The sequence below is a fragment of the Trachypithecus francoisi genome, unplaced genomic scaffold (genome assembly GCF_009764315.1).
Source record: "Trachypithecus francoisi isolate TF-2019V2 unplaced genomic scaffold, Tfra_2.0 Lachesis_group5, whole genome shotgun sequence".
Lineage (NCBI taxonomy): Eukaryota > Metazoa > Chordata > Mammalia > Primates > Cercopithecidae > Trachypithecus > Trachypithecus francoisi.
In genome coordinates this window covers 37,605,081-37,631,306 of record NW_022681470.1, presented here as the reverse complement: position 1 = coordinate 37,631,306, position 26,226 = coordinate 37,605,081, and the positions used below count along the sequence as shown (strand labels likewise).

At 41.8% G+C, this 26,226-nt stretch overlaps 1 protein-coding gene across 2 annotated transcripts in view; it reads right to left on the bottom strand.

The window, feature by feature from the left end:
* Nucleotides 1-9,868: 9,868 nt before the first annotated feature.
* The window catches only part of XPR1 (xenotropic and polytropic retrovirus receptor 1), a 262,854-nt gene continuing 246,496 nt past the window's right edge, over nt 9,869-26,226 (bottom strand). The window contains exons 13-15 of one of the 2 annotated variants that reach the window (XM_033196380.1): nt 23,860-23,999; nt 21,323-21,544; nt 9,869-17,600 (exon numbers count right to left, since the gene is read on the bottom strand). In XM_033196380.1, coding sequence (XP_033052271.1) covers nt 17,540-17,600; nt 21,323-21,544; nt 23,860-23,999 — 423 coding nt within the window. In that variant the 3' untranslated portion in view covers nt 9,869-17,539. The remainder of the gene's footprint in view (nt 17,601-21,322; nt 21,545-23,859; nt 24,000-26,226) is intronic. The other variant, XM_033196381.1, reaches the window with a different exon arrangement.

The following is a 26,226-nucleotide window of genomic DNA, read 5'->3' as shown; positions in this document are numbered from 1 at the left end:
ATTAAATGCATTCTGATAAAAAATTACAACATATTTTGTTTTTGTTTTTGTTTTGAGACAAGGTCTCACTTTGTCACCCAAGCTGGAGTGCACTGGTGCAATCATGGCTCACTACAGCCTCAACCGCATGGCCTCAATCCATCCTCCCACCTCAGCCACTCGAGTAGCTGGGACTACAGGCACATACCACCACACTCAGATAATTTTTTGTATTTTTTGTAGACAGAGGGTTTATTCCACGTTGCCCAAGGCTGGTCTGAAACTGCTGGGCTCAAGCAATCCTCCCACCTCAGCCTCCCAAAGTGCTGGGATTACAGGTACGAGCCACTGCGCCTGGCCAAAGAGCATCTTCTGAACCCAAGAGCTCCACGCTGTCCATCCGTGTGTGTGAAGACTCGTACTCTGTCACCTTGGGCTGCCATCCCTGCTGAGCTCCAGCCTGGATCCCAACCATATTCATTCAACAGGTATTTATAAAGTTCCTACTATATGCTGTGTAACTGAATATCTCTACTTGTTTGGGCACTTCAATTTTGACATGTTAGGAACAGAAAGAGTCACCTTTCCCTTCTCTGAACCCTCTTCCAGTAAATGGCACCATCAACCACCCACGCCAGCAACGTGAGTGATTCGCTCTCCCTCAGCCTCCACAGTGACAGTCCCAGCTCTTGGAGCCACCTCGTCTCCCCTCTCCACTGCCTCTACCTCAGTTCCGAGCCCAGGATCCTCCACCACAGAACAGAACCACCTTCTACCTGGCCTCCCTGCCTCCAGGGTGCCCTGCCTCCTTCTCTTACAGCTGGCTGGCCAAATAACCTTTCTAAAACCCAAAGGCGATCGTGCCTTCCCAGCTTGTGGTTCTTGTGACCACTGAAACGTGGTCCGCAGCTTTGGCTCAGGGCACTGAGACCTTCTCAATCCACCTCCTCCCACAATACAGGTGTTCTGTAAACACCTCACGCTTCCTTTTCATCCCCCACCCTGCTTGCAGTTCCATGAACACATGTGCAGTCCATACCTGGATGGTTCCCTCCTTCCCTACCTGGGGGGCCCTTCGGATCACCTCCAGCCAGAGTGAAGTATCCATTTCCGGTGTTCCAACAGTACTCACTGTCTGCAGCTGCTGCCGGATGGGTTTCTTTGTCTCTTCCATGAGTCCATAAGCTCTTTTCGTTGGTTACAGCCTTGAGTTTTTGGAATCGGGCCAACACTGCCTACACCACTTAGCCTGATTCACAAGGCAACCCTAAGAGTTGATTTTTTTCATCCCTGTTATATAGATGGGTAAACTGAGGCTTAGGCCAACTATTTTGCCCAAGGCCCCCCAGGTGTAAGTGGTGGTCCCAGGATTCAAAGGCTGGTCACGTATCTCGGAAGGCTATCTGTAGCTAGACAGGGATCTTGTCAATGGGGTGATGTGACCAACCAGCTTCTATTTGAAGAGAGTCTGTTTGTTCATGTGGCCCACGTATTCTTTTTTTTTTTTTTGAGACAGGGTCTCGCTCTGTCTCAAAAGTACAGTGGTGCAATTCTCCTGCCTCAGCCTCCCGAGTAGCTGGGATTGCAGGTGCATTTTACTACTGCCCGGCTAATTTTTGTATTTTTAGTAGAGATGGGGTTTCACCACGTTGGCCAGGCTGGTCTCGAACTCCTGACCTCAAGTGATCCACCCGCCTTGGCCTCCCAAAATGCTGGGATTACAGGCGTGAGCCACCGCGCCCAGCCCCATGTATTCTTATTTCATCTGTGCCTTCTTTGTTGGTGAGACCTGAAATAGGCCCTCCATCAGCCCAAGTGTTTCCCTCCTTACCTTCAGGAACCAAAGGAATCCTAAGCTCAAGCAAGTTGTCCCTCACCCCTTTTCCTTACCCTACAGTCTCCGAGAGGTCCCAGATTGGCTGGGGACTAATTTGGTTGAGGGTCTAGCTCAGGTCTGGGTATGAACATGGTCAAGTGGGATGAGGGTGATAGCACAGTGGAAATGCACTTTGCTTGCTGAAGAAACTCTTAGAGGAGGTTTTCCACTCGGGACTAATGTGCTGGGACCTTGGGTTGTGGCACTTCTCCCCACACAGCACTGCCCTCCATGTCTGCAGGGACAGCAGCGAAAACACTGCCTTTCGCCTCTGTCCTCGAGTTGTGAAGGGCAGATACCGGAATGTGTCTAAGAACAGCACTAAATCACCTCCCAATAACCCCCAAGTCAGAGTTCACAGAGGAAGAAGCCAAGAACTGAGGAGGTCCAGGAATTCACCTCCAGTCACCAGGCTAGAGAGCGACCCACCCCCACCATCCGACTCAGGCCTGGAAATCACATTTCCAGCTCTACTATAATGGCAAGAGCCTTCCAGAGAGTCCCACACGTTGCTCCACCAGACCACTGTTCTCAACTGGGCACCCCCAAAGAATGCTTCCCTCTCAAATCAGAGCCCACCTGCTCATTAATGTTCAAAGGGAAACAGAGCCAGTGCTGGAGGTGGTGATCGCCAGCAGGGAGGACAGCTGCTCGCTGTGCCTTCCCACACTCTAGAGGTAGGCGGAAAGGAGGAAGGTCTGGCTTTATCAACGGAGTTCCTAAGCTGGCCAACCCGTGCTGTTCAGTGTTGGGGGAGAGGGGGTCTCCTGAGTGGCAGAAGCTGCTTTGGGCGAGGGGAGAGGCGGGGCATCTTAGCTGAATGGAGGCAGCACAATGGCACCAGAGAGCCCCAACTCTGTTTTTTCAATCTTTTCTTCGTCCTTCCTCTGTGCTGGCTCGGGGAGGCCTCTCTGGAGATGGAGCCCAGTCCCATCTCTCTTACTGTGGACAGCCCCTTGAACACGGCCTCATCTGGACATGGCGGCTGGGACTAACATTTCCAAACCATGTTCCTCTTGTTCACAGCTTCCCTATGAAAAAGAGCATTCGGGTCCAATAAGTGCGGAGATAACAGACACCACCTCACCCTCCTGTCAGAGACTTGGGACCAAAGGCATTTTAAAGGCTCTGGGAAGTCCTGAAGTAAAAACAAAACAAGCCAGTTTACCTTTGTTTAACTCTGTCTTTCTCATAAGTAAATGACCACAGAAGGCTTTTCCCTCAAAATAGCAATTAGCATCCCAGGAAACACACTTGGGAACAGCCTAGACCAGACAACCTCTCAGGCTCTGTCTGCCACGTTACTCCAGACTCTAGCTGTGGGGAGCTGAGGCAGCTGCTGGCCAGCGATTCCCAAGATCCCAGGGGGGAAGGGCCAGGCCCAGAGAAGGCTCCCTCAGGGGCCAGTGGCAGCTGATTGCAGCTTTCTTATTTTTATTTTTTGGAAACAATAGTGCTCTGAGGAGTTGGGGACCAAAAAAGGGGAAATTTTAAAAATGTTTCCATTCTGATTCTTTGTCAATTTAAGCTAACTCATGTCAAAACTGCCTGGTTTGCCCATCTGTGAAAAGGGAGAACCATGGAGATTTGGGGAGGCACTCAAAGGTAACCCTCAGAAAGAAATTCCCACCCTGGGGTCCCTCGATGCCTAATGGGAAGAAGGGCACAAGTGATTTCCAATATTTGAAGAAGTCTAATGGAAATGATATGTTTGCCATGAGAAGTGTCTTTGCTTCTGACTGGCATTGCATCAACTCAGTTTGATAACATTGGTTGTCATGGGGACAAGAATTATTATGCAATAAATATGGCTGGCTAATTAGACAAAATCTTTAAAAACGTAGGGTTCAGGGCAGTGATAAAAGGGTCAGTTGGTAATGAAATGGTAAGGAGCTGTTGACTTAGGAAATCAGGTGCAAAACCAGTTTAAAAGCAGCATGGTGGGGGTGAAGGGGCTGGAGGGAGGTTAGGGTCTGCCGAGGGAGCTGCTCTCCCAAGGAGCCCCTGGGGACATCTGGAGTTGTGTGCAGAGTGGGTGTTTAATGTGTTAAGTGGCTGTAACATAGTGGCTCTTGTCAGAGCGTATTAGGGAAGGGTGTCCGCAGGCTGAGACAGGGTGCTGGGTGCCACCTGTACTGTGCTGAGCACAGCAGAGCCCTGAGGGGGCCAGTGGGCTCAGGGATCCCCAATGTGTCTTTCACAAATTGCTTAGAAGCCTTCCCAAGTGACACACGCTGAGGGTTTTTTCAAGCTCTTCAGAGCTCTGTTTTTATATTGTATGTGTAATGCCCTGCCCCATTGGGCCCACAACCCTCATTCAGAAGCTGCATCTGAAAGGTTCATGGCTGTTCACTTTTCTCTCCAATACGCTGTTCACACAGAGTCACCTCTCCAGTCCCTTTCTGTCCCTTAGACCTCTCCACCAACACCCCACTCCATTGTGGCAGCAGCCGTGGGAGCTGGGCCCAGGAGACTTGTCTCTGTCTCCTAGGAGAGCAGCGGTGACGATTATTGCTGCTAGATCCTTACAAACCACCAAAAAGGTAGCTAGGCTCTTTCCTTTCCATTTCTTTCCCTCCCTTCTTCGTTCCTTTCTTCCTTCCTTCCTCCCTCCCTCCTCCCTTCCCTTCCCCTCCCCTCCCCTGCTTTTCCTTCCTTCCCTTCCCCTGTCTCTCCCTCCCTCCTTCCCTCTCTTCCTTCCTTCCTCCCATGTGTCCTTCCTTAGGGGACAGTAGTATGTATGAGTCTTTGATCCAACGCATTACTGAATCCTGGAGGATGTCACCCATGCTTACGGAGTATTGCCTTTTATCCGGCACTTTAGCTATGTCTTCAGCATACCATTCCAATGCTCATTCAGGCTGGCAGCTTCTAGATCATGCATTATGCGCTACCATTAATGAATCTCGTGGTCATGGGCTCTCTCCCACTCCTCCTTTGCTGTGAAGTTGGTCCTCTGGTCTAAGGTGATATATGGAATCTCATGCTAGTGGATCTGAGCCTTTGGATGGTGGTGCTGGTTGAGACTCTATGGTTAGGAAAGGGAAACCCATACCCTCCATATGTGCCTATTCCTGTGAGAACAAACTACTGGACCTTCCAGGATGGAAAGGCCCCATCTTGCCAACTTGCCACCAAGTAGCTGGTTGGTTTTCTTGAGGAATGGGTGCCATATTGGGGACTCAGTATTGGTCTCTGTTGCAGGTAGTTTGGGCCTTGAAGCAGCAGGAGACAAATTATCTTGATTGAGACTCCATGCTGTTGGCTCATGCAAGAAGAGTCTCCATCTCTGCCACTTAATTCATGTTGCCATCATGCCAACACTGGCAAGCCTGGCTAGCTGCAGTCAGTGGGCTGAGTCACCTGACTACCTGGCTGTTTAGTTGTCAATGGTGGATGCTCTTTGGTGGTTGTTAATATGTGATACAAAGACTTGCCCACTTCCTTAGGTCCATCCATGTGCCTCTGCCCCAGCCTCCTTATCCCTGATCTGTTTTTTTTCTGACCATCTGGGCCAGGTCATTTGCCACTATAGGTTAGAGTACACTCTAAGGTTAGAGTACTAACCTTAGCTCACTCCTCTTTCCCACACTAAGTGGGTGGCCAGTTGCACTACTCAAAGCTCTGATCATTAGGAAGCTTTTCCTTCACTACTGTCTTTCCACACCACCCAGGTGAGGCTGCAGTGTAGCTACCCTCTGATTTCAGCTCGCACTCACATGTGGAGCTCACTCATCCATGAAACAAGCTCAGGCTTTCCCCTCCTCTTTCAGCTGGTCTCATAGGATCCCCCGTACAGCCACAAGTGTGCTCTGAAGGGGGAGCTCTGGTACAATGGTAGCAGATGACAGGGGTCTGGGTTTTCTGCTCAGGCAGCCTGCTTGTGTCCTCTGACCCCACTTGCACTCATTTCTGGAGGTACCACATCCGTCTTATGATGGATTGTTGCTGGGGCCATCTGACTTGTTGGGCTTGACAGGACACAGTACTTTTTGGACAGTTCTAGCCACATTGTCCATGGTGACCATGGTCAGACCCTCTTTCTCCTCTACCAGGGCTCGCTAGCAGGATAGGAGTTGTTTTTCAAAGGTATGCAATTCTTCACTGAAGATGGCAGGGTCTTACTCTAGAGCTTCGGCAGCTTGCATTCTAATTTACACTGGGTCTTGCCACAAACTTTGCACAATATCTCTTCCCACCACTGATACCTCCATAGAGTCTGTCAGATCATACAGCCTAAGCCACAGGATTGCTTGATAGCCTGGGCTGGTTGCAGAGCCCTTTCCTGCTCTGGGACCCACTCAAAGATGGCAGTCTGTGATGTCACCTGATATGAGTTGGGGTAGTATCTCCAGGTGCAGAATATGGTGACTCAAGACACTGAGGCTTCCAGGCACTATGCTTTCTTCTTCCTTAGGAGGTACAAGATGCAGGAATTTGTCTTTCACTTTGGAGAAGATGTCTATGGTTACTGGACTTGATTGCTGAACTCCTGAAAATATTACAGACGTAGCAGGCTCCTGAATCTTCTCAGGATTAGCTCTAACCCTCAGGGGTACACATATCCTACCAAGATCTGCAGTGTGCTAGCCACTTCTTGCTTATCCAGCCCAGTCAACATGGTGGCATTGTTGTAATGGATCAATGTGATGTTCTGTGGATGTCCAGCTGGTCCACACTTCTTTGGACTTAGCATGGCCTTGAAGCAAAACTGTTAATGTGTATTATCATTTCCATGAAAATGTGAACTGCTTCTGATTCTGATTGGAAGAGAAAAGAATGCCTGCACTGAATCAACAGCTGTATCCCATGTACTTCAGGCAGTATAGATTTGGTCTAATGAAGACACATCTGGCAGCATGCAATTGGGATTATACTTGATGGAGCTTGTGATGGTCTACAATGACCCTCCCTAACCCATCCAGTTTCTTCAGGGGCCCGAGTGGTAAATTAAACAAGAGTGGAAAGAAGAGGCATAGGATGTGGCAATAGTCTCTATTCCTCTGTCTCCCCAAAATATGGTCTCCCACCCTCCTTCCCTCTTCTTTCCTTCTCTTCCTCCATTGTCTCCCATATAAATTCTGGAATTTTAACTTTGCTCAACATGGGCCATTGCTTTTTCCAGCTTTCTAGGAGCCATGCTAGCAGCAAGTTTACACTAACACCTGGGATACTTATGCTAGGGAGTTAAATTCTGTATCTTAGAAAAACCCTTTCAAGTCAAAAATTGTCCTCTCTTCTACCTTATGTTCTGGTCCCAGTCTTCAAGCACTCTCAGAATCTCTTTCAGCTCCTGTCAGTCCAGGCTGACTATATCTTCCAGTTCAGTATAGTCCCTATTCTTCCTTAGCAAGCCCAGCATGTCCCCAGCTGAGTCATGGAGGACTCTGAAAGGTACACACATTGTCTTGCACAAGAAGGGCCTGTGTAATATTGGAATGGAGGAGTGCTAGCAAGGAATGGGGGAGGCATATGTATAGGCTCAGAATGTTGAGGGGTTCAGGAAGTAAAAATCTTTGGTGGGAATCCAAGCAGATATTGCCATCTCATGTGTTAGGTTTTCCCAATCGGGTCCTTGACCTTACATATCAGACCTGCCTTAGTTGGGTGTTTAACTGAAATTCTGCCACTCTATTAAGTCCTGGGCTTAGTCTTCATTTTCTCTTCCCTTCCACTGCAGATGAGAGATTCTCTATATGCAACTAGTGGTCCTCAGGCTTCCACATCTGGCTTCCAGTTGCCTGGTACTTGCTCTCTGATGTTCATTATCCTTCTTCAGGCATCAGTGGCACTTAGCAATAGCCACCCACCCTCATTACCCCATAGTTGCTGTCTCCTGCCTGTATCTCAAATGCCTGACACACTGCAAGTGCTTGCCTTACTGCAGCACACCATCCTCTTCACTGGTGAAAGTTTTAACAACTGGAAGGAAGGCGGGGGGGGAAGGGGAGATAAGCGTTTAGGGAAAGAGGGTGGCTGCTTCAAGGAGAGGACTCCTGTGAAAAGCAGTCAGTAGGGAGCTGTTTGTTGTTAATTTTTTTTTTTTTTTTTTTTTGAGACGGAGTCTCGCTCTGTCGCCCAGACTGGAGTGCAGTGGCTGGATCTCGGCTCACTGCAAGCTCCGCCTCCTGGGTTCACGCCATTCTCCTGCCTCAGCCTCCAGAATAGCTCGGACTACAGGTGCCCGCCACCTCACCTGGCTAATTTTTTGAATTTTTAATAGAGACGGGTTTTCACCGTGTTAGCCAGGATGGTCTCGATCTCCTGACCTCATGATCTGCCCGCTTCAGCCTCCCAAAGTGCTGGGATTACAGGTGTCAGCCACTGCGCCCGGCCTGTTTAATTTTTCTTTTAAATGCTAAGATTTGTCTTCCATGGAGGGGCAGAGGACAAATTCCCAAAAAGCCATCGTCAGCGGGACCCAAACTTTTAGAGAAACCTATATTATGTATGCATTTATGGGAGGGAGGGGGATGTTCTTTGATTTTCTTTAAAACGGTTATATTCAGACTTGAGCAGGCATAACTTTAGAAAGAAACAGTAATTCACAAGGTACTTCCTAGTCTCGTCTGCCAAGCAGGAAAAAAAAAAAAATTCCCCCTTCTTTTTTCAAGGGAGACAGTATGTGGGCTACAGAGCTAGTTAGATTTGGGTCCTCGTCCAGGTTCAGTAATTGTTGGTGTCCAGAGCCAGTCACTTTTCTCCTCTATATACAGGACAGGCACCACACGGGCATGCATTAATAGGAGAGGTGCCTCCCCTGCAGCAGTCAGGAAGGGTCAGCTGTGATTATACTGCTCCTGGGATAAAACAGAAAGTCCACAGAATGATGAAGCACCTGCTATTGTAGTAATGGTGAGGGCAGCATCAGAATCAAGTTTTCACACAACCTGACTTCACACAAGGATCAAAGTGAGGAGCCTGGCAAGTCCACCAGTGATGAAGCACCAGTAAGAGACAGCAGTTGATCAGAAAAGCTAATTACCTCCTAAATTTACTCAGCAGCTTATCTACTGATAGACTCCTGAAGTTACCTTTCAGTTTAATAAATATTCCTTAGGCTCCAACTATTTACCAGGCATTAAAACATTTAGTCAATGACTTTGTGTGACCTCCTGCTGACAGAGGATGTCTCCTCTCCTCTGAACTGTGTTCCTATTAGGGTTGCAGGCTGGTTAAGACTAGAGGATTGCCACAGAAGGAAAGCAGGCTACGTCCTCATGGACAGTCAATAGCTAGCAGCAGGCACACATCCAGCCCAGCAAGTCTTTTGACCATGGCTGCCTGGAGAGGGGCTAAAATTTCCTACAATATCTATGAAAGTGTAGAAAAAAAGTTTAAATCCAACAGTTGATAGGAATATTTGAAGAACTGATGTTTCTAAATTATCTTGTGTATTTCCTTGCCGAAGGGATACAAAAGCCCTGATTAACAGAACTTTAAAAACTGTATTGTCCCATCTAGTCAGAAGACAGGCTTTGAGTAACTACAAATTTGTTTAACTGCAATTTGTTTACTTCAACTGCAAATTTGTTTACTTCAACCACACAACATAAAATATTGTGATATTTAGAATACATGATAATTTGAAAGTTAGTAAAAGGGCAGAGGGTTTAGGAATTAATATTAATATGCTTCTCCTTGGTTCTCTTCTGTTACCCGCCTGTTCTCTTGAGCTACTTGGTTTTCTCCTTAACCTAGAAACTGGCCATAAGGAAGCAGAGTAGCATAGTACATCTATCGCCAAAAATCATGCCTTGACTTTGATTATTCACATAGGTAGAATGGACCATAGGTGTGCTCTAGGTGGAGCAAGGCAGAATACTTTACTATCATTCCCATTCAGCAGTGCAGTTAATATACAATTTATTTAAATAAGGGGACATTTTCATTTTATAAAGGTAAGCATTGGTTGAACTCTGGTGCTAATATGTGACTCAGTGACGGAGTGAGTGAATGGTAAGATGGATTATAAGGACAGTTTTTGGCAATAGAAGATTCTGAAGAAATAACTCTTGACAGATCTGATACTTTTTATTTTCTAAAGGAAAAAACCAGAATAAGAGGCTTTAGTATCTGCCTGGAAAGGGGTGAAGAGTAATCTGTAACTTGAGATACAAAATTCAGCTTACCCTGAGGCAGTGATACCTAGTAGGAGGATGGTCTGGCTTTTCCGGCAGTGGTTTCAGATAAGTATGTAGTTTAGAAATAAATTTATCACCTTTCCCTTCTTGTCTCCATAAAACTAATGATAATAAAACCAACTTCAACTAAAACTTAATATTAAAGTAATGCCTAGTATATGATAGGATTAACACATACTCAATAAACACACATTAATTTTTAAGAATATAAGAACTCCACAATTCTAAGGGAAAAGGTGGGACACCAGAAAAAGAAGTGAACCAAAAAGTATAAGCCAGGCATGGTGGTGCATGCCTGTACTCCCAGCTGTTTGGGACCACCTGTGCCCAGGAGTTTGAGGCCAGCCTGGGCAACATAGAAAAATACCCCATCTCTTAAGAAATAAGGTATAAAATTGGTCATTATTCCCATAACCTTAAAAAATATCTAATAAAAATTATCCATATAAAGATGCAGGTCACTAAAACTTCAAGGATTCTTCTGGATGTGTCTAGGATGGATACAAGACAGAGCAGCCTCCTAGCACCATCTGGTATTGTGGACTGCTGCTCTAGCGAGGTCTTTGTCTCTTCATCAACAAACTGAGATGACTCATTAATCTAAATATTTGAGATGCTACATATTTGGAAAAATATAAAATACTATAGGCATACAAATGTTGAGTATGTATTATCAAATTGTAAAAGTGGTGTTGAGTATCTAGTGATTCTTATATATGCATATCCTGACTTTGGCCTGGGAACTCCGTATTATCATATTCTGATTTAGCCTACACAGAAATATAGTAATAACAGAGTTTATGGCACTGAAGTAAGATGAAAAGGCTTTGATGCTTTAGTCGATAAATTATTTTTCTCTTTGCATTGTGGGCATATTCATCTTAGGGTGAGCTAATTTTGTAATCTTTCCTAGACATATATAAGGAATAATAATTAGCCCAGGAATTCTGCAGAAAAGTGCTATGTTCCCTCACAGGGCATGGGTATGCAGTGATAGCAGTGTCCACCTCTCCAAAATGTAACTGGACACATCATTTCACCTCATAGTGGTAATATTTGAGATTCTTTGTGTGAGTAAAAGAAAGATTTGTTGCAACAATCCCACTGCTTTAGAGCCACACCTCACATATTACCTGAAGATAAAAGGCCATTTAAACTTTTTTGTATCTTGGTAGGATAGTTTAAAATTTTCACCACTGTAGTCTGTTTGCCCTAACCCCATATGAAAATTAGTCCTAAGGGGAACTATGTTTAGGAATTCAAGAAACCCAGAGAGAAAACACAGTCACACAAACCATTCACCAGTGACAAAGGAGTCAGCAAACTGTTGGAAAACAGAGAGAACTTGTAATAATGAAAAAAGGACAGAGTTTAGTAACCAATCACTTATTTTCTTTTAAAAACACATAACCACATTAACTTTTTGCTTTATACAACCATCTAGAAACTATAAAACAGTACCACATTGTGCATTTAACCTACTTATCAAGAAGGGAACTTCATAAGTCGTAAGAATTCTACCCATATAGGAAGGAAAAAGGAGACAGCTAATAGCATAGTCACAGATACAACATGAGTCCAAGCAAGCATCAATTCTCCAACGTCACCTTTTCCATTTACCAGAGTGGAGACTGAGAAAGAGAGTAAGGGAGAAAAAAGAGGGAAAGAAGCACCCACAGAAGACTAATCACAATCCATAGTTACTTTTGACAACTATAGCTCAGGGTTTCATAGAATAGTATCATTTGACCAACACAGTGTGGTAGAGGGAGGGGGTGAAGGAAACACAAATAGAAGGAGAGAGTTTGAACAGAAAAATACAATCTTCACCCTATTCCCCTCCTAAATACTCTTCATTGATACAAGCTTCTGTGCTAATCCAGAAAATGGCAAGAAATTAATCTTCACAACATGATAAAGAGTTCTGTTCTTTTTGCAATTGAAATGTGAGTGGCTCACAATTTTACAATTCAAAATAACAACGTCATGAACAATTACCCTTTAGGGATTTTTCACAATCTTTCCCCCTATTCCCACCATGCTGGTGTTGCTATAGGGCAATCAGGGAAGTCCAGGTAGGGACTTCAGAGATAATGATCAAGGGATAGTGAGATGGAAGCCTGGCTCTTTCTTAGACGTCCACATCTTTCTAGAAGTACTGCAGTCTTTCCCTCTGACTTGTGGTGGCACAGAGGAAAGGGCATAGGAAGAACTAAGGTAATATGGTGGAAGTATAGTCAAGTAACTGGTTTGAAGGTATACAATTATGAGACTGTGTACTTAGTAGATATACTGAATCCAAGGCAAACAATAGGTTATTTGATTGTCCTCCTTACAAAAAACTGATGACACCATACAAAAAACTGAAGGTGGCTTTGATTTGATGATAAAATAAACCAAAGGTTTGCTACAAGGAAACATACTTCAGTTGCAAATTAGTATAATGATTCTCCTCACTTTAAGGGAAACTCTCATCTTGTTCTCACTTCATCTTCCACCATAAATAAGCAAATATATTCTGGAAGGCTGTTTTCTAGGGGCAACTCAATATCAGAGTTTTGATAATTCATACAAGAAAGGCATCATGAGTCATGCCAATCAACAGGCTCCTCTCCGTTCTCAGGCAAACTTCCTGTATGGACTAACTTAGGCTCTTCCAAAGCTAATGAGATGTTTTTACTTTTTCTTATTTGGTGAGTATGCTGGTTAAATCATTGGTTTGTAACACAACAAGTGCAAATTTCTCATGCTATCATATAATCAACTCTGTCCCACATTACCATGTGCTCTAACATTGTATAGACTTAAAATACAATGCAGAAAGTTGAGAGTTTGTAGGATTTACTACGGACTGATTTCTGAAATGCAGAAACGTATGCATGTTTGCATTTAGAAAACCTTTAACACTCCTTGTCTTAGCTCATGATCACAAGCAAGAAAAATTTAGATCACTCAGAAAAAGAATATGAACAAAGCTGATAAACTGGATTTATTCTTCTTTACCTAACTTTTGCAAAACTTCTACCAAACCTTCAATTGTCTTCATCTGGTCATTAGAGATCTTATCTATAATGACACTGAATTCCTATTATATTTGAGAAAAGTGTGGTGATTTTGTAGTTGACAGAGCTACAAATTCAACTTTTTTTTTCTCTCAGAAGCTATCTCAATTTTAAAAACTCAAATGTTGTACAGTAAGAGGTACTTGTTTTTTGAGAGGAAAATTTCATGTAAACCATTAAGAGAAAACAGTAACCTGAAATCTGCTTACCAGATAAAGTACAATTGTTCCAGAGTATCCCATGTTTTAAAATAATGCCACAGATAGGGTTATTTTCTTAATTATTTTCCTTAGAATAAGAAATTTTTGTAGTCACTGCTTAGAAAATTGCATTTGGGAATAAAGAACTATTTCCTGAATAATGCAAAGTAATGGGGAAAAGATGATAGGAAAATAAAGGCAGGTCTTTCCCGCAATTTAATAACCACTGAGCGGAGAGATGGAGGCATCATCTTCGAGTCATCAGGCTCATGTAATTTCCTAACTGCCTTGCTGAGGCTTACTGCCAACGTCCAACATCTTGCTCTTCTCTGCTATCTCCAAAGTTATTTTACTTATCATCAACAAATGTCTGTTAGTCTGATACCTGTATGACTCAGTACTACTTTACTTTTTTTCTGTTCTTACCTTGCCCTGGTTCACCTATCCAGAAATGGATGAACTGCTTTCTCTAGTTACTGTGAATATACTTTGGTCAAAGCATGGTAGAAAGATAATACTTATCAACACGTTACTTCTGGTAAAAAGCTCAGTTAAAGTCATAGAACTCTCATGTTTAGAATATCAGGAAGTCAGGGATCCTAGCGGCTGGGGCCCATTTTCCTTCTCTAAACGGTTTTTATAAGTTACTACTGAGGTGAATGGTGTTCTCCCACACCATTGCTTCTGACTGAAGTTAAGCAGCTTGCCTAAGGAGCCCAATGGTAGAGTGCTGAAAAAAAGTTGCACCTGTGTTTTTGACTACTTTCCAGTCTTACAAATGACCATCATAACCTAATTAATGATTTAATCTTTGATTTCACTGTTTCTCAGTATGCTGTGAAATCAACGATTATGCCACTGTAATGGTACAGGCAGCCTTAAATATAGGCACTCATTTGTGCATAGACAGTAAACCACTTTTGTCTTTTAATTTCTCTACACACATCAATGCTTTCTACACTATCATAAAATGAAAAACGAGTTTTATTCATTTACTTAGACTTCCTTTTCATTCCTTTGAAGAGTATTTTAATTGATATTAAAAACTGAGTGATTCTCCAAAATAAAACTAGAATTTCTAAACCTAAAATCAAATGAAATTTTAACTTTGGTTAGGTTGCTGCTCCTTTAAAATGAGTATGTGACTTTTTTTTTTTTTTTAAGATGGAGTCTTGCTCTGTTGCGCAGGCTGGAGTGCAGTGGCATGATCTTGTCTCACTGCGACCTCTGCTTCCTGGGTTCAAGCAATTCTCCTGCCTCAGCCTCCGGAGTAGCTGGGATTACAGGCATGCGCCACCACGCCCAGCTAATTTTTGTATTTTTAGTAGAGATGGGGTTTCACCCTGTTGGTCAGGCTGGTCTCAAACTCCTGAGCTCGTGACCTGCCCACCTTGGCCTCCTAAAGTGCTGGGATTACAGATGCGAGCCACTGTGCCCAGCCGATGTTCATTTTTAAGAGTTCTATTGAGAATTTCAGTGTATGGGAGCCTCCAACCAAATTGCAGGGTGGACACAACATTCACAACTGCTAGGGCATATAAAATTTAGGAGAGGAAAGTGCACATTGCCTTTTTTGAAAGAAAAAAATTAGATGTATGCTTTGTCTCCCAAGGTCTCTTGATGAGGAAAAGCCCTCTTTTCTCTTCACAGCTTTAAGAGGAACTAAAGCTGTGTACTTAAATACATATTTAAACTTCTGTCACATAGCAAGCTGAAAGTTACATAAGCCTTAGTTTTGAATAGACTATGCTAATCCGACAAACACTTCAGAAAAGGATTACATCTATCATTGCATCATATGTGAAAGAATAAGACCGATTAGGCCAAGAATCATAACAGTTGAAGAAAGACTAAACTGGCCATAGGATACATTAATGTAAAAACACTGGGGAATTCAAACAGCGGAAGTCAACTGTAAGATTTTATGTGTGCCATCATAGAGATTCACTAATAAAGAATAAAGTTAACAATTCAAATGGCTCTGGATACACATTAGTACCACCAATTTTATTTATATAAGAAATGCCTGGTCCACTGGACTTTTCAATTTAACTCAGTAATAATTACTGCTATTTCTTGACAGACCAGTGATATTTCCCCCATAGTTTTAAAGTACAAAAAACAGAATACTCAGGGGGGAAAAAATCTCAAGTATAAATAATGCAACCTTTAATCTACCAAGGGTCACTAAATTGTTAACACTGATTATTATAAATGATTCAATTTATTTAAACTAAAAAGCATTAATTAAACATTTACTTTTCCATTTTGGGCCAAGGGACATGCTTGACAAAATACAAAAAAGCAATAGAAGCACAAAGTTGTATGATTTTTTCCAGAAAACAAAACAAAACAAAAAAACCTCGATTCAAAAAGGGAACAAATTTTGGAAGCTAGTCAGAATAAAGATGGAAGAAACTACTTTAAAAAGAAACTATTTGTCAGTTAGTTGATAAAAATTTTCTGGTAACAATAACTTTAATCTTACTGGAGTTACAACAGGGATGGGTAAAGACTTTAACACATGGTGGAAGTGCTGATGATAGAAGGAGTGTATTAAAGGGCAGTAACTGAATGTTTTGATTAAGCAAATGGTAATAATAGCTGCCCTTCCACTTATTTGTTCCTTTGTTTCAATTAAGCTGAAAATTATAAGACTAAATTTACTTTCATGAATCTGCTGGTATTGACTTGGAATTTTCATCTCGGTCTGGGGCTTATTAAAACACATTTTACCATGTCCTGGAATTTATATTAATTTTGTTAGATAATGAAATGCTAAATTTAATGCCAACCATATCCAATAACGTAATATCTCTTACGGCTTTCAGGCTTATTTGGATGACTAAGGAACAAAGGGAAGAAATGAGACAAAGAAGTGACAATGGACACTGTGGACAGATCATAACAGTCTACTATTTCTAAGCAGTGTACTTCTCATGTATGACTAAGTTTAGATCCCTAAAATTTTAACACAGGTTTTCTATCATGGGATGGCATGAAATCCAGTGTTCATCCTTTAAAACTGCTGGGAGAAATGGCTGCCAAGGTCTTTTGTATCAACATAATGTGAATGAGGAAGGATAATTTGTTCCATGTGCTCAAAAATATAGTTTCCCCATGACAGACTTTTAATTTGATCAAATTCTGGCTAAAGTGGTTGAGCCCAGAAGAAAAACTATCTAGTGAGGGCACACAGAGCCTCTGAAATACCTCTGTCTTCTGATTCAGAGCTAGCAAAGGTCATGCTACAGTGACCATACATGCGGATGCATAATAAGGCATAGCTTCAGCTGTTAAGGTTGAAATATGGACCAGTGTATTCCACATCTGTTCCTTAAAAAGTTAAAAAAATAATCAGAACCTCTTCCATGAAATTCAGCTGGTGGTGTGAAGTGTGGGATTCCTTGTTATGAGAGATATGCTCAGGACTCTAAAGCAGCAGCAACTTAAGAAGTTAGCAATGAAACTTTGGCTTAAAATAAAAACAAAGGAAAGAAAAGGTCAAACTAGTACAAGTTGTCTCCTGAAAGAGGTATGTGGGACTGACCCTCATAAATGTCATCCAACATAAGTTTCCCCTGCCTTCTTTTACTGTTATCACCTTCATTGCACAGGAGTTATATCATTCTTTATGGTTAAGTTTCATAAATAATGAGAAAACTATGTGTAACAAATACATCATATTTCCCACCCACCCAGCAACCCTTCCCAAAATAAGAAAAGTTACACCAAATTAAAAAGTAGCTTCATGAATGAAGGTACTGCTTTAAGTTGCACTTTTCCTGCAAGTGCGGCCAGTGCCTTTGCGCTGGGTATGAAGGAAAGAAAAAAATTCTCCACATAAACTGACAAAAAATTTAAAAACCAATGTCCGGTTTCAACCAGTCAAAACCGGGTCGAGCGGAAGCCGAGATATCTCAGTACCGTCCCATCAGAGGGTCCCTGCAATGCCTGTTCTTCATCCTGATAGGTATCTATGTCCTTGTGATTGTAAACAATCCATAAGATACTATGTTTTGTTCCTTAAAACATCCTCTGATTGGCAAATGAAGTAAATATTTGTTTTAAAAATAGAAAATTAAAATTAAACCAGAAGAAAAGAAAAGAAACACAGTGAGCTTGTTTGGAGTCCATAGGATCCGATCCGGAAGAGCTCGGAAAATGTGTTATGTGTTTTCTCCTGTTTTCGGCTGGAAAGGTACTAGAGGTTGCGTTGGTCGAGGAAAGGATTGTAGAGTAGGAAAACCAAAGACGTGAATCTAGACTTCAGAAAATTCAAGTGTTAGCTTCATCATCTGTGTCTTCTATCAATACCTTAGTGTCACGAGCCTTGGATCTAGTGGTAACAAGGGGGACAAAAAGCACTTAGTCCATTACTCAAATATAAACACTTGCACTGTATTAGACACATTTCCAGTCTTACCACCATTAAACATACATCCCAAACAGGGACTATCTGCTGTACCAGATGGATTAGTCTAGAGTTTCCAATTCAATTTCACATATTATTGGAAATACACTAAGAAACTAGATCACAACCAGAGGAAGGTAACAAGAACAATGGCAGGATATGCGCAACGCAGAGGGTAGTGATCTGGGTTTGAGTACTGACATTGAATTTTTTTTTTTTTTTTTGAGACAGAGTCTTGCTCTGTCAGCCAGGCTGGAGTGCAGTGGTGCGATCTCGGCTCACTGCAACCTCTGTCTCCCAGGCTTAAGCAATTCTCCTGCCTCAGCCTCCTGAGTAGCTGGGATTACAGGCATGTGCCACCACGCCCAGCTAATTTTTGTATTTTCAGTAGAGATGGGCTTTCACCATGTTGGCCAGGCTGGTCTCGAACTCCTGACCTCAGGTAATCTGTCCGCCTTGGCCTCCCAAAGTGTTAGGATTATAGGCATGAGCCAGTGAACCTGGCCACCTGACTTTGATTTTATGATGCATCTATTTAACCCTTTGAGTGCCCGTTTCCATCTCTATAAGGCAGGAATGATAATACCAATTTCACTTAATACCACTTTCACCTCGTGGAGACAGTGTGCATATCAAGTGAGAACATGGATGAAAAAAGCATTAAACAAACTTAAGAAACTGGCTGGTTCCTATAATCCCAGCTCCTTGGGAGGCTGACATAAGAGGATGGCCTGAGCCTGGGAGTTTGAGACCAGTCTGGGCATCACAGTGAGGCTCTGTCTCTTTAAAAAAAAAAAAAAAAAAAAAGCCAGGTATGATAGTGCACACCTGTAGCCCTAGCTACTCAGGAAGCTAAGGCAGGAGGATCACTTCAGCCCAGGAGCTCAAGGCTACAGTAAGCTATGATCATACTACTGCGCTCCAGCCTAGGTGACAGACTGAGACCACATCTCAAAAACAAAAACAAAAACAAAACCCTACAAAACACATGTAAGGAACTGTGATAAGGATGATGAGGATGACAGATATAACACCACTTGAGGCATACATGAGAAACCAAAAGAGTTAGCCAGCAGAAGAGAAGACCTAAGGAGAGGCATAACAGTTATTTCTCTTCAAAGAGTTGACAACATACAATGCAGAAGAGGAGACTCATTATTAGTTATGTGAGAGAGCCCAACTAGGATCAAATGGTTAAAGTTACAGTGAAATTACAGTGAAGCATATTTCAGCCCAACATAAACCATCTACCACTATAAATACCAACAATAAAATCGAGTGGCTGAGTGTGGTGGCTCATGCCTGTAATCCTAGCACTTTGGGAGGCCAAGGAGGGAAGATTTCTTGAGGTTAGGAGTTTGAGACTAGCCTGGGCAACATAGTAAGGCCCTGTCTCGACAAAAAATAAAAAATTAGCTGGGTAGAGTGGTGCAGGCTTGTAGGCTCAGCTCCTTGGGAGGCTGAGGTGGGAGGAGTGCTTGAACCCAGGAGGTTGAGGCTGCAGTGAGTCATGATCGTGCTGCTGTACTGATCCAACCTGGGCAATAGAGTGAGATATTGTTTCAAACAAACAAACAACAACAACAAAAAACCACACACATTAAGGATATGCTAAAGGTTGCATGAGTGATAGTCAGTACTGAAACTCAGATCTTATTTTGGATTCCCTGCTCTCTCCACTGCACACCAACCACTCCATTCCTAATGTCTTACTCTCGGTGCAATCTGGTTTCCCAGTGTTTCTCCATTAAACACCTGAAATGGAACAGAATAATCTATTGCCAAAGAGCCCCTTGTTTCTGAAGCAGAAATAGTCTATGTTTAGATTGCCCTCTGCTGGTAACTAACAAGGATAATTAGACTTCAAAATCAGGAGCTCAATGAGGTCACCAACCACACTCAGCATTTTCTTCCAGTCCTTTGTGGCACTTATCTCGCTGACCCACTCAGTGCTCCCCTGCCCCAGCTTCTTCAAACTCTGCTTCCTTGGAATCACAGTACCAACCATGCTTTGTTTTGATGCCCTTCCTACTACCTCCCTGACTACTCCTGCCTCTTTTGTTTATTTTCTTTTTTTCTCTTATCTGTGTTTGTTCCCCAGCTAATGTGGTTGAGCTAGGGAATAAGACTCAGTTCCCTGCTCTCTGCTTTTCTCTACCTTCTTCAGAGAACCTCCAAATCTCTATTTAAAGTTCAGCAGGTTCTACTCTACTCTTCTATATCCAGTGAGTTACTGATACTACCTTCTGTTTCTTACTTCCTTCGAAACCTCTCCTTACATTCCTTTTGGTCCAACTCTAAGCATCCTAATCTGAATCTTCACTGCCCCATACATTAAAGTACTGCATAGCTTTTCATCTGGCTTTCTGGCCTTGAGTTTTCCCTTGCCTAATCTATCTTACACAGTGCTTATTAAAACTTCCTAGGATGCTACTTTCACAATGTCATTCTTCTGCAAAAAAATCCTCTGTGATTTGTGGCCAGGCGCAGTGGCTCACACCTATAATCCCAGCACTTTGGGAGGCCAAGGTGGACGGATCACGAGGTCAGGAGATCGAGACCATCCTGGCTAACATGGTGAAACCCCGTCTCTACTAAAAATACAAAAAATTAGCCGGGCGTGGTAGCGGGCACCTGCAGTCCCAGCTACTTGGGAGGCTGAGGCAGGAGAATGGTGTGAACCCGGGAGGTGGAGCTTGCAGTGAGTGGAGATCGCACCACTGCACTCCATCCTGGGTGACAGAACAAGACTCCATCTCAAAAAAAAAAAAAAAATTCTCTGTGACTCATTCCTGCCTACAAGATCAAGTTTGCATTTTCAGCCTTTTACAATCATACTTCATCTATTCAGAAAAATTATTCTTACTATAATTCTAGTCACAATGTTGTTCTTTCTGCACTTCATTTCTACCTTTATGTTCTTTACTGTGTCTCTAGTCTATTCATTCCCTTATCCTTTAGAAAACTGTGCATCCTCAACCTAAGTCTCCTTCATTCCAATCTAATGTGCTATCTATTGTCTCTAAATTTTGAATGCAGTCACCATATACTGTACATTTATGGTAACTTTTAGCAACATATGTAGTCAATGACTGATAAAAATATTGCTGTAGGTATTTAATAAGAAGATACAAATAATAATAGTTTATATTCAGTAGGCTCTTTCTGTGAGGGAACTGGTCCAAGTTCTATGTAATAATCAATATAATCCACTTAACTGCCCTATGAGGAAGAACCATATTAATTCCAGTTTACAGATGAGGGGCAGAAAACAGAAATTAAGTAATTTGGTCAAGGCATAGATGGCAGGATTCCTAAAGTTTATAACATAAAAATCATTTGTATACAAAACATACAGAAGAGTCAAGTATTAATAAATCACTCTCCAACAACCTTTTCCTCCAGACAGTGGATCTTTAATGCCAAATTACTAGGTTATGCATTGATGACATTTACTCTATATGCTCATTTAGACAGTCTATAGGTTGTATCATATGGAATTGCTGCTTGTTACTGTTTTTGTAGGTGAAAAATGGCTGAGTATTGGCAATTTCATTTGGTTCAACCTGATAGCTTCGTAGCTTACATGTTACTCAATGCTAAAACCCAAAGGAACTATGCCTCACAGAAGTAGAAGCCATACATACTGAGAAGCGAGGCGAGGCCGGCGCAGGGATATGCTCTGGTTGTACTTCCATGACCGATTCTTCTGGCGGTTTCGTACCCCATCATCCTGGTCCATCATCTGTTCTAGGAGAGTCTGATCATCTGCGTTCAGGGGGGCCACAGAGATGTCCCGCACAGCACGGAATTCACCACAGTTATTCAGATGTTCATTCTCCAGGCGGAAGAAGTTCCACACAAATCGCCTTAGCAAAATGGGGTAGATCAAAGTACTTATGAAATTGTAAGATACTTCTGCTACTTGTAAATCTCCCAGGGTATCAAGTTTCCACTCATGAAACAAAAACACAGAATTAAGGGCCTGAATATTAAAATAGGGAAAGATGGTGTTGCGGGGAGGTTGGGGGTGGGGGGCGGGTAAGGGAAACAAGACTAGACTACAAAAAAGGAAGGGACTCATGGAATGCAGTTTTAGAGTGCTCATTCTTTCAACTTATTTGACAAATAGTTACTGAATGTCTACCATAAGGCAGTAAAGGCACAGAATGACACAAAGCCTTTTTGTCCTTAGGGGGTGTAATTTCTAGTGGTGGAGACAGACAATGAGCAAGTAAACAATCAATCGGCTAATGATAAGTACTGTGAAGAAAATAAAGCAGGACAAGGGAATAGAGTATGCCGTCATTAAGACTGGTTAGGGAAAGCTTCTTTGAAGACATGGCAGCTATTGAAGACCTGAATGATACAAAGAAGCAAGTCATGTAAAAATCCTGGAGGAAAGCCTCCCAGGCAGAGGAAAATGGCAAGTATAAAAAGGCGAGTTGGAAACAGCAAGGTCAGTGGGGCTAAGAATAAGTGAGGTTAAAATAGCAGGAGATAATGATGGAGTGGCGGAAGAGGGTCCATCCACAGAGGGCCTTATAAACCATAGTTTAAATTTTAGGTCTAATGGAGAACAATGAGAGAACAACAGGAGAATAAAGTGATTTGTTTGAAAAAGGTCCTGCTGAATGGTGAAGAGATCAAAGGGAGACAAGAACAGCTGAAGAAAGACCAATTAGAAGGGCTGTTGCAGCAGTCCAGAAAAGAGATGATGGTGACTTAAAGGTGGTAATAACAGAAGTGATGAGAAGCAGACAGACAAAGGATTTATTTATAAAGATGGAGCTGACAGAACTTACTGACATGGGATGTGAGTGGTCTTAGGGTTTTCGGTCTAAGTGAAAGGTGACACATTTACTAAGATCAGAGATGCTAGGTTAGAGTTACTCATCAGATATGGGAGAATTCAGTGGAGAGGTGGATGAGAGTCTGCAGTTCAAAGGAAAGTTTATGGTTAGAGATAGCATAAAGACAGCACTTCAAATAATAGGTTTAGGAATAATACAACTAGAGGAGAGAAGAGCGCAGAAGATTAAATCCTGGAACACTCTAACACTTAAAAGTTTGAGAGGAGGAGGAAGAACCAGTAAAGGAGTGCACAAGGAATAGCTAGTGAGACAGGAAACTGTAGTTTCTGAGAAGTCAAGAGAAGAAAGTGCTTTGCTGGGAAGTAAAGTAAGATAAGTACAGAGAACTGACCAGGGGATTTAGCAAAATGGGGAGTATGGATCTAATAGCATAGGCTCTGGGTGACTGTCTAGATTCAAATCATGGCTTTACCATTTGCTAGCTGTAATGACCTTGGATTAGTTACTTAACCTATGCTTTGGTGTCATCAGTAAAAGACATGATAACAGTACCTACTTGCTAAGATTGCTGTGAGGATTTAATAAAGGTAAAAGGCTTAGAATGCTGTCAGCTACATAGTAGGCACTATAATATTATTATTATAGATTATTAACAAAAGTGGTTTAGTTTGAGTATTGGGAATACATATTTGAATGAAAAAGAGAATGGGAGAGAAGTGAGAATGGAGACAGCAAGTGCAGACATCTCTTGAAGAGTTTTGCTATGAAGGACAGCAGAAAGATTAGCAATAGTTGGAGGGAGAAAGCTGATCTAAAGATGGGTTTTTTGGTTTGTTTTAAATGGGATAGAACATTTGATTTAATTAGTAAGCAAATGATTTTTAAAAAAGAAATACAATAGTCATGAGGTATTTTTCTTTTTTTGCTAGAATTTCTTTTAAAAAATTGATGAAGTAGCACCCATGAAAGAGAAAGAAGTGGGTAGGGAGGTGGCAGCAGCAATGGGGAGTTCAGGCACCAGGCCGAGGCATTCAGGAAGGGAAGGAGTACTGGTTTATCTTTTGGTTTCCAGCTTCTATCTTATTTTAACAGGCAGTATTTGTCCATCCTGACTCAGAGGAATGTTATACACCTGTCTGAAAATATCTTTATATCATCTTATTTGGGAGGCTGAGGTAGGCGGATCAACTGAGGTCAAGAGTTTGAGATCAGCCTGGCCAACATGGTTTTCCAAGGCTGATGAGAAATTTGAGAAAAGTTGGAAAATTTAAGATTTTCAAGTACAAGTTATAATAAATTCTAATTTGTAAGTATTGGGTGTCTTTTAGGTTAAAAAGAATCTTTAATAAACTTTTCAGTAGTTTGCTTACCGGAAAACCTCAAGGGGGGCAAAGACAGTAGCAATTATGTCCCCAGAATGAGGCAACAAAGTTGTAGAGGTAATCGAGATTTGGATAGTCCAAGCAAAGCGCAGAATCACATCCTCTATTATGGCACAGTAGTAGTAGGCCTGAGAAATAAACAAACTGAGTATGTTTCCCATCACATTTCTCATAAACAGGCATAGCAATGAGCACGTGTCCTACCAACAAGACTCACACATGTCCTACGAATAAGCACAGGTTCAAGAGGAAAGTTGCATTTTATTTTGCAGGAAAGTACACATTATATTTTAGAATTATTTCTACCAATTTAGTTTTTTCTTAAATGGTATAATATGCAATATGAAGTATTACTGAATTTGAGTAATCATTAACAAATATATTTCACTGCCATACTGTATACCAGGCTTTCTTCTACGGCCCAGAAATATAAGCTGGTTAAGATCCTTGATCAATTGAGATTACATTCTAATAGGTACAGTAGACTTAATAGCTAATATCAGAAAAGATTAGCAGATTTATTCACTGTGTTATTTGTACTTTTATTCTCCATTTGCCTTACCCTGTATTTGAAGAAAGTTTTGTCTTGCTTTTTGATGTGAATGAAATTAAGCTTGGATTTCACAACCATGGTCAAATTTAAGAAATGTTTTATTTTTATATGGGGAAGACGGTGCTCAAGTAATACTTGCAGGTACCAGCACCCAGGATTTAGGAGTCCAGTCCAGTTTTAGCTACACAAAAATCTTAAGTACACAAATTGCCAATAGACCAGAACTATATAATTCATAGATTTGCTCATTATTAATCTCAAGGAAATTAGCTCTTTAAATATATGTATTTAAAGAATGTGAAATTTTTGGGAAGGGAAACTACTATGTATTAAGCCATAATATTTATTTTACTTAAAAAATTTAATGAGATTATGAGGATTTTAACACATTCACATGGCTCACTATTCCCTCTCCCATCCTCACAATATAGTGATAATGCAATTTTTGGGTAAATCCACATTCACTTTATTATTAGGCTTAATTGAAGAACTGCAATTTCATGTGCCTTTCAGAGTCAGTCTTAAGCTATTCACCACTGACCAATGTGGGAGCTGATGTCACCAAAAATGTGGAAGTCTTTTGGGAGGAATACACTTATCTTGAGGTCAAGAGACACAGAAAAGTTAAGTTTGAATATAAAGATAACAAAAATTGTTCCTGGACCTGGGGTATGGTGCTTAATATTATGCATTCATAAGAACTGATTTTAAGGTTCATATACCTGTGTTCTAAATTTTTAATGAAGCTCCACTGGATTCCACACTTTTCAAGCTAGATTAATTTTATTTCAAGTATTTGCCTTTTGTTTGTTTTTTGTTTTAGTTTTTTTAAGACAGGGTCTTGCTCCATCACCCAGGCTGGAGTACAGTGGCATGAACATAGCTCACTGCAGTCTTGAACTCCTGGGCTCAAGTGATCCTCCTGCCTCAGCATCCCGAGTAGCTGGGGCTAGAGGCGTGTGCCACCACATCCAGTTATTTTTATTTTATTTTATTTTTTAGTAGAGTCAGGGTCTCACACTATGATGCCTAGGCTGGTCTTGAACTCAAGCAGTTCTCCTGTCCTGGCTTCCCAAAGTGCTGGGATTACAGGTATGAGCCACCATGTCTGGCCAGTATTTTTTAAAATTAAAGGAATGTGGTGATCCAGCAGAATATCTTTCTTATAAGTTTGTAAATTATAATGTAGGAAAGTATTTTGTTTTTTAGAGTCATGAAAATATGTAACAACAAAGAAACTGAGTGAAAAATTCTATTCACTAATTTTATTACCTAGAAATCACTATGTTAGAACTATTTAAAAGGGGGAATGGATTAACATTTATATAAAGATATAAACAATCTAAGCAATTATCATAATAAGAAACAAATGTTTTGGGAGGCCGAGGCGGGCGGATCACGAGGTCAGGGGATCGAGACCATCCTGGCTAACATGGTGAAACCCCGTCTCTACTAAAAATACAAAAAATTAGCCGGGTGTGGTAGCGGGCGCCTGTAGTCCCAGCAACTCGGGAGGCTGAGGCAGAAGAATGGCGTGAACCTGGGAGGCGGAGCTGGCAGTGAGCTGAGATTGCACCATTGCACTCTAGCCTGGGTGACAGAGCGAGACTCTGACTCAAAACAAAAAACAAAAAACAAATGTTTTATAGCTCTCAGAGAGCAAGAACAATATAAACAGAAATAAAACACACTTATTTGGTGAGCACAAAAGGGCCATCTTAACTGAGCTCATGTCTACTCTCTATTAATTTTCTTTTCAAATTAGATTTATAAAAATATGTCTAATATCTTGGTCATATATT